Consider the following 15993-nt stretch of genomic DNA (forward strand, 5'->3'; position numbering starts at 1 on the left):
ACAGGATTCAAACCCAGGTCCCAATCACTGGCATTGTAACAGCGTTGCGCTTATCGCTACGCCAACCGTGCTTTACTACTGATCTACTCAGTCACATCATCCTTGTAGCTTTCTACAGAGATCTCACGGAAGTGTACCAGGCATCTATTTCTTGTATTTTTGCAGGATATGCTGAAGCTTGAATGTTGTATTGGAATTATTGGTGGGAAACCTAAGCACTCACTCTACTTCATTGGATTTCAAGGTGGGTATTGATGTGGAGAACATTTTATTTGTTCTCCAACTGACTGGAAAGGTAAATTACTTCCCATGTTGTTTGTAGTCTATCTACCATGTTCTGGCCTATGTACTTAGCACTTGCATTTCCCCTTGAAGTCAAGTCAAGTTTATCATCTCATTGGACAATTACAACCCGATGAAACCACGTTCTCTGGTCCTCAGTGCAAAAACATGCAGACATACAACCAAATATAACTCATATACAGGCAAACAATACCTATGCAGGACAAGTATTTCATCCATATAAATAAATATTGTTTCATGAATATGAGGGTCTCAGGTGGTTAGTGTGAGCAGTTGCTTTGGCCATTCAACATTCTTACAGTCCGCGGGAAGAAGCTGCTCCTCAGCCTGGTGGTGCTGGCTCTGATCCTCCTGTATCTCTTCCCCGACGGGAGCAGCTGGAAGATGCTGCATGCAGGGTAGAAGGGGTCCTCAATGACTTTGCGTGCCCTCCTCAGATGATGATCCTGGTAGATCATGTTGGGGGGAGGAGGAGAAGAGAGACTCCAGAGATTCCCTTCTGACACTCTTATGGTCCTGTGGATTGACCTCCAATCCATTTCTTAGCAGCAGCTGGACCCCACTGATAGAGCTCCTGCAGAAGGTTGACATAATGGTGACCGATAAAACCATTTCACGTCTTCCTTGCAGCCTGCATGGCCACTCCACAGTCACTTAGCAACAAATTTTGTATATGTTGCACTTTGCCTCTTCAGCCAGATTATTGATACACATTTTGAGCAACTAATCTCCAGCACAAATGCCTTTTCTTACTGATAGTTACCCCAATTCTCAGTGACCCATTCATTCCTATTTCCTGATTTCTATCTGTTTGGGTGGCACGGTGCATCGCTGTTAACAACACCAGCGATCAGGACCAGGGTTCAAATTTGGAGTTTGCACTCTTCTCCCCGTGGGGTGCTCCAGTTTCCCCTCACCCTTCAAAACGTACTGGAGTTGTTAGTCAATTGGGTATTATTGGGCAATTCGGGCTCAGGGCTGGAAGAGCCTGTTACAGTGCTGTATGTTTTAAATTAAATTTAAAAAATTAATCATCAGTGCATGCGTACCTCTCTGTAACCTCTCTGTAACCTCTCTGTAACCTCTCTGTAACCTCTCTGTAACCTCTCTGTAACCTCTCTGTAACCTCCCTGTAATTCTTGGATCAAAATTCAACACACCACATTCACTAATTTCCCCTTATCAATTCTCAGCTACAATCTCAAAAATCTGTCAAATGAGATTTTCCTAATCTAACAGTTATTTTCTGTTCTGTTACCAGTTCTGGATTCCCCTACTAATACAGTGATCCAGACCTTCAGAAAAAAATTTTTGGAAGATGAAACCATAGTACCATGATACCGAGTTACTCAAATTCCCTAATAAATGGGAAGTTTTGTCAAATGTGAAAGTCTGCCAGTCCTAGGCATACTGAATTTTGCTGAACTGTCCCAAAGTTGTGCCGATGTGACTACTTGCAAATTCAGTGGGCAGTTGAATTGAGGTGAAGCAGTATGTGTTCTCATTACTTTCCAGATGATTTCCTGCTATACTTGGACCCTCATTACTGCCAGCCAGTTGTGGATGTAACTAAATGCAACTTTCTGCTGGAGGTAAGCAGAAATGTGCCTGGTTTGTGTTCATCAAGTAGTTGCTGAGATTATTTTTGTGGGGAGATCACAGATGAGTAGTCAGAAATACTGAACCAAGGCCACAGCATAGAGCTGTCTGTTTTGGCTTTCGAAGGATTTTTTTTTCGTGTTTCTGATCCACTATTTTTTGGCTTTGTGTGTGTGTGTGTGTGTGTGTGAGAATTTTGTTTATTAAGATCAAAAGATATAGGAGCAGAATTTGGCCCATCAAGCCTGCTTTGCTACTCTAATCATGAGCTGATCCATTCTTCCACTCCCCATCATTCTCCCCTGACTCATCAAATACCTGTCAATCTCTGCCTTAAACATACCAAGTCTCTGCTTTACTGAATTTGTGGAGCAACGATCAGTAGAATGATGCAAGGTGTCCTCAATACACCCTTTAAGATGCCCAATAACCTTGCTTGCATAGCTGCCTGTGGCAACAAGTTCCACAGACTCAAGACCCTCTGACTAAAGAAATTGTTCCACATCTCGTTTTAAATTTATACCCTTTTATCCTGGTTATGCTCTCTTGTCCTAGAATCCCCTACCGTGGGGATCTATTCTGACCAGGCCTAAAAATATTTTTCCGCTGATTTTTGTTTGTACTTGGCATCTGATGCCTCTCATGTCAGGGACAAACAATAGTTGGCCACCATTGATGGATTCCAGTTGCCCTGATAACCACTTTTCCATGGTCGCAATGACCTGGTGAAACCTTTCGTCACTGACGGCAGTGAAATCAGCAGGGAAGAGGTCCAAGTGTGAATGCAGAAAATGAATTTTCAATGACATGTAGTACTTAATGGTTTTGTATGTTTGAAATAGACTTAAAACATAACAGGAAATCACAAAATAGGTTAGGATATTTTGAAGGTGATATTTGATCAGCAGCCCCAAATACACCCAGAAGTGTTCAGGAAGCAAAATCTTTGTTATGCAATGTAATTATTCATACCCTTCTACCCCAAGACCCCTTCACTGCCCCATCTCAACTCGCCTGCTCCAGTTAAAATGGGCACCATGTTATAAAGAGGATTTTTTTTCAGATCAGCACCCATGCAACTTGGATAGACATAGAATATGTTTTGGGATCTTGGGAGTATAAAGGAGAATGAAGTATTTTAACACAAATTTAACAATTAATGGTTGACTTTGTTCCACAGTCGTTTCACTGTATCTCTCCAAGGAAGCTGTCCTTCAGTAAGATGGATCCCAGCTGCACAATAGGGTTTTATGCAAAGACCAAGAAGGATTTTGAAAATTTGTGTGAAAATGTCACAATGGTAAGTAAATAATCGCTGCAAAGCTGTGTCAGAGAAAGTGGAACAGGAAAATATTGCTGCTTCGTATGCTTAAGATAAATCAGTCATTTTTTTTTTCCTATTCACTCTTCTCATTTGCTTGATGTGTGTTCAGGCTTTTGAACTGCTTTAAATTTAAGTCCGTTGTTGCACCAGTTTTTACACAAAAAATACCCACCCTTGATTTCACGTTTATAGGGTGTTAGCTTCTAGAGAGCCGTCTGTGGCGCTTGATAAAGTTCTACATGCATATAATTCAGAGTTGTCATGGTAGAGGTAAAAGTTTTAATAGAAAACAGTTGGTGTTGTTTAAGGAGTCATGTTGGTCTGGAGAGGAAAACTGGGAACAACGGGGTTTCTTTGGGAACCATATAATGCTGGTAAATGATGTCAGTGATGTAGATTCAGAACTCAAAAATACATTTGCAAACAATATGAAATCTGGGGAAGTGAAACCAAAAGAGCTATATCAGAAGTTGCTATAGGAGTTGAATGGTAAATTTGGAAAAATATGGCAAATTAAATTTTTGACAAGTATGAGGTGCTGAATATTGCAAAGAAAAATGAACAATTCATGAACATTGTTAAAATGACCTCGGAGTCTCATTGATGGATTTCTTAGTTGTTGCTGTGGAAAGTATGTGTTTGTCTGGTGATAAAAAGTCACCTTGTAATTTATCCTTGACTGTAAATATTACAACTGCAAATGTTTGGTCTTGTGGAGTAGGAAAGGTGTGCAGCATGTAAGTAGCCTATTCAGCCCACCACATCTGTGCTACCAATGGGCACCATCAATACTGAACCTGTCTCCCAGCATTGGCCTGTATGTAGGTTTCAGGTGTTCATCGAGAGCAGTGGTTTTCAAATTGTTCCCCCAAACTTAAATTCCACCTTAAGCAACCAGTGCTCTGTGATTACTTAACGTGGCATGTGAGTGGAAAAAAAAATCGAGAACCACTGTCCTCGGGAAAGAAATTCCTCCTTTACTAACTTTTAAATGGCCGACGCCATCCTGACTTATGCCCCTATTATTTAACTTCACTACCTTCACAAAAATGAACTGTCTGGCAAATTCAGAATTTTATGATTTCAGAAATAGGGCCCTGGAACCAGGGATTAAAGAAAGTAAATGCATTGCAGATGTTGGAAACCAAAAATAAAAGCTGCAAGTACTGGAAATATTTAGCATAACAGGCACCATTTGTGGGTGGAAAAAACAGTCGATACTTCAGGTTAATGACCTTTCATCCAAGAACTTGTATTGACTTTCTGAATCCACAGCATTAATTTTATTTGAACTTGTTTTATATTCACTGGAGACAAAGAGTAGTGGAAATGGGGGTCGCTGGCAACGTTTAAGAAGTCTCTTGATCAGTGGTTTTCAAACTACCCCCCCCCCCCAACTCACATTCCACCTTAAACAATCCCTATGCCATAAGTTCTCTGTGATTGGTAAGGGATTATTTAAGGTGGGATGTGAATGGAAAGTAAAGGTTGAGAACCACTGCCCATGATTTTTGAGCCTTTTGGAGAACTGTGGATGTTGTGTCTCTATATATTCTCACAGCTAATAGATTTTAGGGTTATGGTGGGGAAATAGAGCTGAAGATCTTAATGTTAAAACTAACTTTATTTACAACATGGTTGAAGCCAAATCCAGCCATTTAAACCTGTGCCATCCAAATTAACCTAAACCCAAATCGTTTTGGAGGGAGGGAGGGAACCAGAACGCCCGGGGGAAATGCACACAGACACGGTGAGAATGAACAAACTCCTTGAGGTCAGCTGCAGAGTCAAACCCTGGTGGCTAGCACTATAATCGGGTTGTGCTAACTGCTACGCTATCCGTTAAGCCCTTGGATGAGATCAGCTTTGATTTTGTTGAATAATGGAGCACATGCTGGAAGCTGTTGGGGCCAATTCATTTCTTATCTCTTGTACTTTAATCATTAATGTCAAAGACAACTTGCCTACATTGAAAGCTCCTTCCTTTTATATTTACAAACTGTCTTATTTATAGGGGAAATTTCCCTTTTTTCACAATCTGTCAATAAAAATGCTAAAGGGTCCTTGAGGGTCCAAATCCGAACATCTCCCAAGGTTGCCATGCAGGTTGATAGAATAGTTAAGAAGGCCTCTGGGATGTTGGGCTTCATTAATAGGGGCATTGATTCATATTGCAGCTCTTCAATTCTCTAGTGAGACCACACTTAGAGTATTGTGTTCACTTCTGGTCACCTCATCTTAGGAAGGATGTGGTAGTTATGGAGAGGGAGCAGAGGAGATTTACCAGGATGTTGCCTGGATTGGAAAATAAGTATTGTGAGGCAAGGTTACCAGAGCTGGGATTTTTCTCTTTGGAGCAAAGAAGGATCAGAGGAGACTTAATAGAGGTCTATAAGATTCTGAGAGGCATAGATAGGGTGGGCAGCCTGGGCAGCCAGTGCCATTTTCCCAGGGCAGGAATGGCAAACACCAGTGGACATATGTACAAGGTTGGGGAGGCAAGTTTAGATGAGACATCAGGGGTAAGTTTTTTTAAAAAATAAACACAGAGAGTTGTGGGTGCCTGGAATGCCTTGCCTGGGGTGGTGGTGGTGGTGGTGGAGTCTGGAACATTAGGGGCATTTAAGAGACTCTTAGGCATGTGGATGAAAGAAAAATAGAGGGTTATGAGATAAGGAGGGTTTAGTACTTTTTTTGGTAGGAATATATAGGTTGGCACAACATTGAGGTCCGAAGGGTGCATACTTTGCTGTAGTGTTCTATGAATGTTGAAATAGACTAACTTAAAGCATTCTGAATTGTCCAAGCATTTGGTTCCTGATCAGTACAGGTCTCATCAGAGATGGTGCTGTTCAGTCTTTAGGAGCATGTCGGAAATTCACTGTATTCACGGAAATCAACATGGTGGCCACCAAGGCCAGCTCTCACGAGTGGTTGGCCACCCCTGCCATAGGCACTAGTTCCATAGATAGGCCCCTACTTTCACCCCAGAAGCATATTATTTACATATTTTTCCTTTACTTTTAAAAAAATTTATACAGTACTTTTTTTGGTTGTATGTACGGATGGTTGTGTCGCATAGCTTTTAAGTTGAGGACTACCTGTAAAAGAATTATGAGTCCTGAATCAGGGGTCAGCACCAAAACATTGACTATGTATTTCCCTCCATGGATGCTGCCTGACCCGCTGAGTTCCTCCAGCATTTTGTTTTGTTTTGTATTACAGCATCTTGTGTCTCTGTCAGAATTATCAGCTGCCCAATTGATTTCCCATTTATTGTCAGAGTACATACATGACATCACATACAATCCTGAGATTCCTTTTACCTGCAGGCCCGGCAGAATTACTGCTTATAGGTAGGGCAAAAAATAAACTGTTCACAGCGTAAACATGTAAACAAATAAAAGAACTGGAAACATATAACAAATGTAAACAAACTATGCAATACAGAGAGAACAAAAGAAAGTCAATAAATTGCAGAAGTAAGAATTCTTAAATGAGTCTCTGAGTTTGTCATGGTGCCAGTCTTGTGGCACCTATACCCCTTTCCTGGTGGCAGCAGCGTGTGTTGGTGGTGTGGGTCTTTGATGATGGCTGCTGCACTCCGAAGGCAACGTTCCCTGTAGATTTAGCTGTGTCCACTACCTTTAGGAGGGCTTTACGCTCAGGGGTATAACAGTGTGATGTAGCCGGTCAGCAGACTTTCCACCACACCCCTATAGAAATTTGCCAGCGTTTCCAATGTTATTACTAAACCTCTGCAAACTCCTAAGGAAGTAGATGCACTGACGTGCTTTGTTCACGATGCCATTGGTGTGTCGTGTCCAGGAAAGATTCTCTGAGATGGTGACTCCCAAGAACCCAAATTGGCTCACCCTCTCCACCTCTGATCCCCCAATAATCATTGGATTGTATGCCTCTGGCTTTCTTTTCCTGAAGTCAACAATCAGCCCGTTGTTTTGTCTTAATAGAATAATACAATTGGCCTTACTAGAATGGAATTTGTAAAGATGTGTAAAACAAAGAAAAATATAATTGTGAAATTACTTTTTTTCTTTAGGTGTTGAGCTCCTCGTCTTTGAAAGAGAAGTACCCAATTTTTACCTTTGCAGAGGGTTGTGCTCAGGATTACAGTCTGGATGAACTCTTTCCTCGCAAACCGGATAAAACTGTGCAAATCTCCAAGTCTGAAAGGCAAGGGAAGTCAAAGCGGAACAGTACTGATGAGTTTGTTTTTCTCTGATGAACAATGGACTCGCAATTAAATGTCTGTGCCTGCTATATTTCATCTGGGAACAAACTGGGATCCTCTTGGACTATTTCATTATTTATATTCTGTTGTCTTTCCATAATGAAGTGGAGTTATGGCAGGCTTAAACCTTTCTGGGGAGCGTTTACTCTGGCATTGCGTATAACCTCCCTAAGAAGGATCTGGCCAACTTGTCCTTCCCTTTATAACGTGGCTGAAACTGCTTATATCGGTCTGGCTGACATTGAAACCAATCATGTGACACATTGTTCAAGATGTTGCTATGGTTTCAAAAGTATAGTGGTTCTCAACCTTTTTCTTTCCATTCCCATAAGTTATCCCTTACTAACCACAGTGTATCCTATGAGATTGGTCTAAGAGTTCACAGATTGGTCGTCCCTCACCTTTCCTGCTCCTTAACATAGTCATTAGTTTTTGTGATCAACAGGGAGGATGTTTGATAGGAAGGACGGATGGGGAATGGCTTCTATCTGATAATTTCTCCCCCTGGTCTAATTGCAATCCATATAGATGCTTTTAAGGCAAGGAATCCTGCCCACCCTCACTTCTCTGTGTCCAGAACACTGAGATCAGTTACTTGGACCCACGTCTCCCTTGTCTGATTAGGAAAGGCAGGTCTTTTGCTGAATTCTGCTTGTGTCTCATCCCAGACAAATCAGCCTGTGGAACTGCGTCTGATATTTGTGCCTGCTGTACTACCAGCCACGTTAACTCAATCCATGATTCAATTTTTTTAAACTCTGAATGTAGATACGTACCCTGTCAGTACAGCACAGACTGTCAGTGCTGCAGAAAAACTTCGCCTCAACATTGCCCCACAACAATCTATTGCTGCATGCTCAATGTAATATTTAGAAGGAATGTTAAACTAAAGTTTTATTTCCGAAGAAAGAAGGGCAAAGTATTTACCTATGGTGAATGGGAGTATCATTTACCTATGGTGAATGGGAGTATCGCTTACCTATGGTGAATGGGAGTATCGCTTACCTATGGTGAATGGGAGTATCGCTTACCTATGGTGAATGGGAGTATCGCTTACCTATGCTGAATGGGAGTATCACTTACCTCTGGTGAATGGGAGTATCATTTATCTATGGTGAATGGGAGTATCACTTATCTATGGTGAATGGGAGTATCACTTACCTATGGTGAATGGGAGTATCACTTACCTCTGGTGAATGGGAGTATCATTTATCTATGGTGAATGGGAGTATCACTTACCTCTGGTGAATGGGAGTATCATTTATCTATGGTGAATGGGAGTATCATTTATCTATGGTGAATGGGAGTATCATTTATCTATGGTGAATGGGAGTATCACTTACCTCTGGTGAATGGGAGTATCATTTACCTATGGTGAATGGGAGTATCATTTACCTATGGTGAATGGGAGTATCACTTACCTATGGTGAATGGGAGTATCACTTACCTCTGGTGAATGGGAGTATCATTTATCTATGGTGAATGGGAGTATCACTTACCTCTGGTGAATGGGAGTATCATTTATCTATGGTGAATGGGAGTATCATTTATCTATGGTGAATGGGAGTATCACTTATCTATGGTGAATGGGAGTATCACTTACCTATGGTGAATGGGAGTATCATTTACCTATGGTGAATGGGAGTATCATTTACCTATGGTGAATGGGAGTATCATTTATCTTTGGTGAATGAGAGTATCATTTATCTTTGGTGAATGGGAGTATCATTTATCTATGGTGAATGGGAGTATCATTTATCTATGGTGAATGGGAGTATCATTTACCTATGGTGAATGGGAGTATCATTTACCTATGGTGAATGGGAGTATCATTTACCTATGGTGAATGGGAGTATCACTTACCTATGGTGAATGGGAGATTTGTTTATGAAATTGAGCAGTAAGAGCCCTACCATTATCAAATGAAAGAATGAAAGGCCAGGATTAGCCTTCAGAAAATCTACACAAACAGACAGCTGGTTTGTGTGATATTTTACATTTCTAATGCTACATTGGTATTGGTGATGCTACTTGAGGGATGTGTTCTTCGCTGGACCCTATTTTCAAACTACGCTCTCCCAGATAACACCAAACTGCTTCTGGTTCAACATTAACTGGCCCTGAAATCCTATTCTGACTGCAGGATGTTGGTATGGATGACGCTGAAGACCAGCATCAGATATGTGGTTCTTGTTCAAGAACACCATTGGAATAAAGCAAAAGGGGGCTTACGATGCTTTGTTGTGATCTGAACAACCTGGAGCCAGTGAATTTCTGGTCACATTGACTCAAGGATTGGTCTGTTTCCTGTGCAACCCACTTTATAATCTGTACTTTTCATTTTGATCCTGTTAGTTGTCATTGCTGACTATAGAACTTGAAATGTGTCTACCGATCCTAATGATTCCCAGAGTGTTCCCTTTAATTACTAGTTGATCTAACAGGTAAGAATGATCTATTTAATCTGTATTATTTATTCTATATGTTACAATTTGTTTTTGATATAGTTTTTATATCTGGCATAAGCCTTTGAAGCATAGCTATATGTCTTTCCTTTTATCTGTAAGTGCTCTTCCCCTTCATTCCCCCAATGGTTTCTGGAGTGACAACTTTAGGATGAGTTTATCAGGACTGAGGCAATGGCAGATGAAAAGCTAAGTTGATGATCTGGACATGGGAAATGTTCGGCTTTTTATCCGGATGTTTGAGCGTTGAACAGCCAGGGTTAGTTGAAGAGAGTTCATAATAGCTATCTGTATGGGTTCAGTTCATAAAACTTGCTCATTGTTGCATTGCAGTCTCACTACAAAACTCAGGACCAAACTATTAGTGGTACATCATGTTGCCTCATTGTTATGTTAGCAAATATTTGTTTGAAGGGTAGAGAAGGTAACTGCTTAGTATTTTAAATCTGTACGATATTTTTAGTGGAACTGTTTTACCTTGAAAGTTAATTTTTATTAATGTGAGTGATTTCCTCCTTTCACTCTGGTGGAGACGTGAGCTTTCACAGCCTGGGTACTTTGGGGTGTGTCAACCAGGGTTAAGGATGCTCAATCAATTCTGTTTAGACAGCTGGCCATCTTAAACATAGTCAACTGTGCAGATGTCGACCCTTCTGTCAATGACTGACTATTATTAACGCAGCCTTTTCATTAGCCGCATCCATTGGTTGGGTGGTTGGGTTCATTGGTTGGGTTCATTGGTTGGGTGGTTGGGTTCATTGGTTGGGTGGTTGGGTTCATTGGTTGGGTGGTTGGGTTCATTGGTTGGGTGGTTGGGTTCATTGGTTGGGTGGTTGGGTTCATTGGTTGGGTGGTTGGGTTCATTTTGTCCCATGAAATGTACAAATGCTCCACACTCAGTGATGCCATGTTGTCTAAATACAAGATTGCAATAGTATTAATATGGAGCATTTCTAATCCATTCACTAAATAGATGTTAAATATAGCTGCCTTGATTGGGCTGATTATATCCAAGAAATTGATTTTCCCTTGTTGTTGACCAATTTTTGTTCCTAGCTCCACTTTCCACCTCCTATGCTCTTCCTGACACTTGAGGCTTTGTGTTCGAATTGTTCTGGGGGTTCCTTATGACCCCTGTTGCTATTCAATGAAACCGAGTTCTTTTGTCCTGGCCAATATTCTTCCCTCAACCAAAAATATCTCACTGTGTTTTGTGGGATATTGTGTACAAGATCCCATAATTTACCCCCTTAACTACAGTCAATGGAATTCATTGAATGAGAAACACTTAGCTTAATAAGTGCAGGTTAAGCAGTTGAAATGCTTTTTCTGAACATCCAACATCGGGACAGCACTCAGGTTCTGAATGTTCTCATCAACATTTGTCCTTTGTATAAACTCATCCAGTGCATAATTTTGTACTGGTGCCTTTTACATTGAGTGGATGCCATGGTGCTCTATAGTTAGTAAGGGATTACTTGTTTGTTTTGTGGCAGCATTGTAGTGCAAACATTCATATACACCACCTTACAACAATGAATAAAAAAAGCTTTAATCATTGGTGGGGGTGGGGGGGGTTGGCTAACTCTGTTCAAGTCTCTCTTCTTGAAAGGAGCAGATCAAGGGGTATAGCGTGGTGATTTTGCGCAACTTTTGTTTCATCCCAGTATTTTTAAAGTTTCTCTCACCCTTCACCCCCCCCCCTTGATTTTTACTTCTCGTGGTGCACTTTCTCCAACCCCCATGTTGAAGGTTGACTTGCTGCAAGGATACACTGTTCCTTCAACTCTTCTCTCAATGTCGATGTAAATTGCATTGGTGAGTGCTGGTCGATTGCACTATGTGGGGGGGGGGGGGGGGGGGGCATCAGAAGCTGTTCCTGTTCTTGCAACTTGGCAGGGGTTCCTGAATCGCAAAATTAATCTGGAGCCATCCTTCCACGACCCTCCCCCACCCCCCGGGCCCGATTTCCACAGACTTCCTGTACCATTGTCCTCAGGAAGCGCAGATATTGAAACAACTACTGTACCTTCCCAGCACTGCCTGTATTCCTTAACCCGTTTTAAGCCCATCCATGACTCTTCTGATCGAGTCATGATCTGAAAATTGGATCTATAACACTCAGAGCTGATTGAGCATAGTACTATGTCTCATCCTAATTACAGACTTTCATGCTTTGCATAAACCTTGCTGCTAGATTTTTTGAAAAATCATGTGCATAATTTCTGGCTCTCTTTATGCTTGAATTAGAAATGAATTATATAACTGTGATTGGATGGAAATTGCAATCCATCTGCTTGAACCAGCATTTGCTCTGTCTGAGAGAATATTGATTTTGTCAGTTGATGCAATTTGTATTTTCGCTGTTTCATTCTACCTTACTGTGCATGTACTACTGAAAACTGCTCTGGTTTTTTGTTCGGGTCTGTGTGTCTTATTTGTGTCTCAGTGACTTTCTAGCTGCCAGAACAGCACTGTTATTCTTGGGCACTGACCCACAATAGGAAGGTCCCATCCCTGCTCCATACCGAGTTTTGCCGATTCATTTGGGGTTGCTGAAATCCCTGAGGGGAGAATATAAGCCTGTTGAAATGTGTTCATCAATACCAGGCTTTGTCTCCCATTGGTGAGATTCTGGAGCAGGGCTCCAGAGCTGTGGAGCGGTGGAATTTCATTTGTCCCGACAGAAGAAGGGGTGTTAAAAACCTGCTAACACACTTACCTGAGATCTGCTAATGCAAGCAATATTTTTCTGATAGTCCATATTTACTAGCAGAATTCATGCAGGCCTTCTTAAAGCGCACAATGCCATAGTAAATTCCTTGTAATTCCTTAAAGATTTCCAGTTAACACGAGCAAATTTTAATCCTTTGAGATTTTTTTCTTGGCGAGGGCAGTTGCGGTGAGAACTTTCTTCCTCTCCCAGGGTTTTGAATGTCTTGATACATGGTGGGAAATTAGGTAATGCTCGTGGGTCAATTCTACAAATGCCCTCCCTTTTGAGGACACTACTGTGCGTCTGGGAATTCCTTCAGTCAGCATGACATTAAAGGGGTTTTGTCTACATTTTGTGATGTTACAATAAAATATTAATTTTATGAGGACCTTTGCAGTGTGCAGAAAAGTTTACGAGCCTCCAATCCCAATTCTCACTCTGTTTTCCACACAAATGACAAAACAAAAGCTTTCTAATTTATTTTGGTTTAGAAATAAACTGAACTTAACATCTTGGCAGTTATAAATAAATGGAATCATCCACAATTGACAATCATACTCCTGATTCTGGTGTTTTATTTAGTAAATCTTACCACGAATACACTATGGGTCTAAGACAAGCTTGGAGGTGTAGAAACACATGATGGTTTGGAATGAGCCTTGAAAGAACATTAGAAGGTGGGAGAATAGTAAAGGTAGAGCAAATTAAATATTTCTGTACATGGACAAAGCAATCAATGACAACTGGTTCGCATTGAGGACGTACGAGGCTGGGACCCTCTGTTCAATGAACAAAATGGGATGTTGTTAAAGGGTGAAGCTTCAATTGGGACCACTGGGTGACAATTTGTAACTGGGCGGCACGTTTGGCATAGCGATTAGCACAACTCCTTGACGGTGCCAGCGATTGGGACCGGACGTAAGTTCGAATCCCGCTCTGTCTGTAAGGAGTTTGTACGTTCTCCTTGTGTCTGCATGGGTTTTCTCCGGGGTCTCCGGTTTCCTCCCACCCGTCAAAAATGATTCGGGGGTGTAGGTTAATGGGGGGTAAATTGGGCGGCATGCACTCATAGGGCCAAATTGGCCTGTTTCAGTTCTGTATGTCTAAATTTAAATTTATTCAAAGACAGAAAATTTACTAAATTTTTAATGTTACTGAAATGTAATATTTCCTTTCTCTCTTCAGAGAGCTATTCCTTTCCCCTATCATTTCTCAGCTTTTGTTCTCTTCTCCCCTCCCAGCTATGAGCTGTTAGCCTGTACTTCTCCCCCTGCTTTATCATTTCCCCTTCTCCTCTCACATCCCCCCACCCCCCTTTTTATTCAGGTGCCTGCCCACCTTTTGCTCACACCTTGAAGAAGGGCTCAGGCCAGGATGTGGAAGCTATGGAGAGGGTACAAAGGAGATTTACCAGGATGTTGTCTGAATCGGAAAGTAAGTCTTATGAGGCAAGGTTAGCAGAGCTGGAGCTTTTTGCTTTGGAATGAAGGGTAAGAGGTGACTTAATAGAGATCTACAAGATTATGAGAGGCATAGATAAAGTAGACATCTTTTCCCAGGGTGGGAGTAGGAAATACCAGAGGACATCTGTACATTGTGAAGGGAGGAAAGTTTAGGGAAAACATCAGGCCTAAGTGCTTTTACACAGAGTTGTGGATGGCTGGAATGCCTTGCCAGGGGTGGTGGTGGAGGCTGAAACATTGACAGGAACATGGATGAAAGAGGGTTTTGACTCAGAGAGGATTATAGTTTTGGTGGGTATATATAGTTCTTGCAAGGCTCAGGACGGACACTGCAACTGAAGAAGGCAATGGGAAACCACTTCAGTATTTTTCATTTATATAATCATGAACTCAACATCAGCTATGGACTCAGCTCAAAGATGGAGCCTTCACTGAAGGAGAACAAGGGAGGCAACAACTACAAGTCAGAGGGTCAGAGATCATGACGGACAGTGAGGCATGATCGCCCATACCGAACAGCAAGGCGTCTGAATGAATGAGTGAATATAGGCCAAAAGGCCCATATTGTGCTGTAATGTTCTTTGAATCATTGGTTACCCTTTATTTCATACAGATGCTGAGTTTCTTCAGCAGTTTTGTGCCCTTTAATTTTAAAGGGTAACCAATATCCTGATGATTCATGGATTGTGTCAGCGAGTAGCACAGCGGGCGATTCGAACTTGCGTCCGGTCCCAATTGCTGGCACTGTCGGTGCGTTGTGCTAACCACTATGCCAAAAGTGCCACCCAGTTACAAATTGTCACCCAGTCCTTTCTCTGTGCAGCTCTTCTCGCAGGTGTAATTACACCACTGGAAAGAAAATGAAAATTCAGCAGGTACTGGAACACTGAAGCAAAAAGAGCCACGGCTGGAAACACTCAGCATGTCAGGACGTGTCTGCAAAAAGTGAAATAGAGTTAGTGTTCCAGGTCAGAGTCATCATTGCACTGGGGAAGTGAAAAATAAAACCAGTTTGGGGACTGGGCGGAGAAGTAGTTTGGAGAACTACTGGTTGATTTGTATCCTTGTGCTGACCAGAAGTTGTTGGGAATAACTCCTCTATTTTTTACAATACTCCAAAGACTAAACCTCAGATGGGCATGGTCTTTTGGATCGCCTGAATGCTATCATAACATAAGAATTACGAGCAGGGGTCGGCCATTTGGCCCGTCGAACCTGCTCTGCCATTCAGTGAGATCGTGGCTGATCTGATGATCGGCTCATCTCCACCCACCTACCTTATCCCCACATCCCTTAATTCTCCTATTACATAATAATATATCCAATCTTGTCTAAATATATAATTAAGCGCAACTCCAACAGGAATCTAAGCCGCTGAACACTTAACAAGGCTGCCATGGACTGGGTTGTGAGGGATTATTAGAGTGCACTATTCACTTTGGGAATTTGGCATTGATTGCTTTATTGTATTGTTACGGAGTCCAGAGGCCCCCAAAACCCAGCAGCAATAGATATGTACCACAACACAAAGGGATACTTAAACAAAGGTAGTTTTTAATTATATTTGAACAAAACAGAATTAAACTTTAACTTATTACTTAACCTACTTAATCCCCCCTCTAATACTAAGCGCAGGTGTGTGTAATGTATATTTAACATAACATAACAATTACAGCACGGAAACAGGCCATTAGGCTTTTCTAGTCCGCACCGAACCAAACACCCCTTTCTAGTCCCACCTCCCTGCACAATGCCCATAACCCTCCATCTTCTTCTCATCCATATACCTGTCCAACCTTTTCTTAAATAATACAATTGACTCCGCCGCCACTATTTCTCCCGGAAGATCATTCCACACGGCTACCACTCTC

At 41.6% G+C, this 15993-nt stretch overlaps 1 protein-coding gene across 2 annotated transcripts in view; it reads left to right on the forward strand.

Annotated features, from left to right (window-relative positions):
* The window catches only part of atg4da (autophagy related 4D, cysteine peptidase a), a 32819-nt gene extending 19605 nt beyond the window's left edge, over nucleotides 1-13214 (forward strand). For both annotated transcript variants that reach the window (XM_069927444.1, XM_069927445.1), the window contains exons 8-11: nucleotides 166-244; nucleotides 1819-1895; nucleotides 3083-3202; nucleotides 7287-13214. In XM_069927444.1, coding sequence (XP_069783545.1) covers nucleotides 166-244; nucleotides 1819-1895; nucleotides 3083-3202; nucleotides 7287-7469 — 459 coding nt within the window. In that variant the 3' untranslated portion in view covers nucleotides 7470-13214. The remainder of the gene's footprint in view (nucleotides 1-165; nucleotides 245-1818; nucleotides 1896-3082; nucleotides 3203-7286) is intronic.
* Nucleotides 13215-15993: the final 2779 nt, after the last annotated feature.

Source organism: Narcine bancroftii, chromosome 3, assembly GCF_036971445.1.
Source record: "Narcine bancroftii isolate sNarBan1 chromosome 3, sNarBan1.hap1, whole genome shotgun sequence".
Classification (NCBI taxonomy): Eukaryota; Metazoa; Chordata; class Chondrichthyes; order Torpediniformes; family Narcinidae; genus Narcine; species Narcine bancroftii.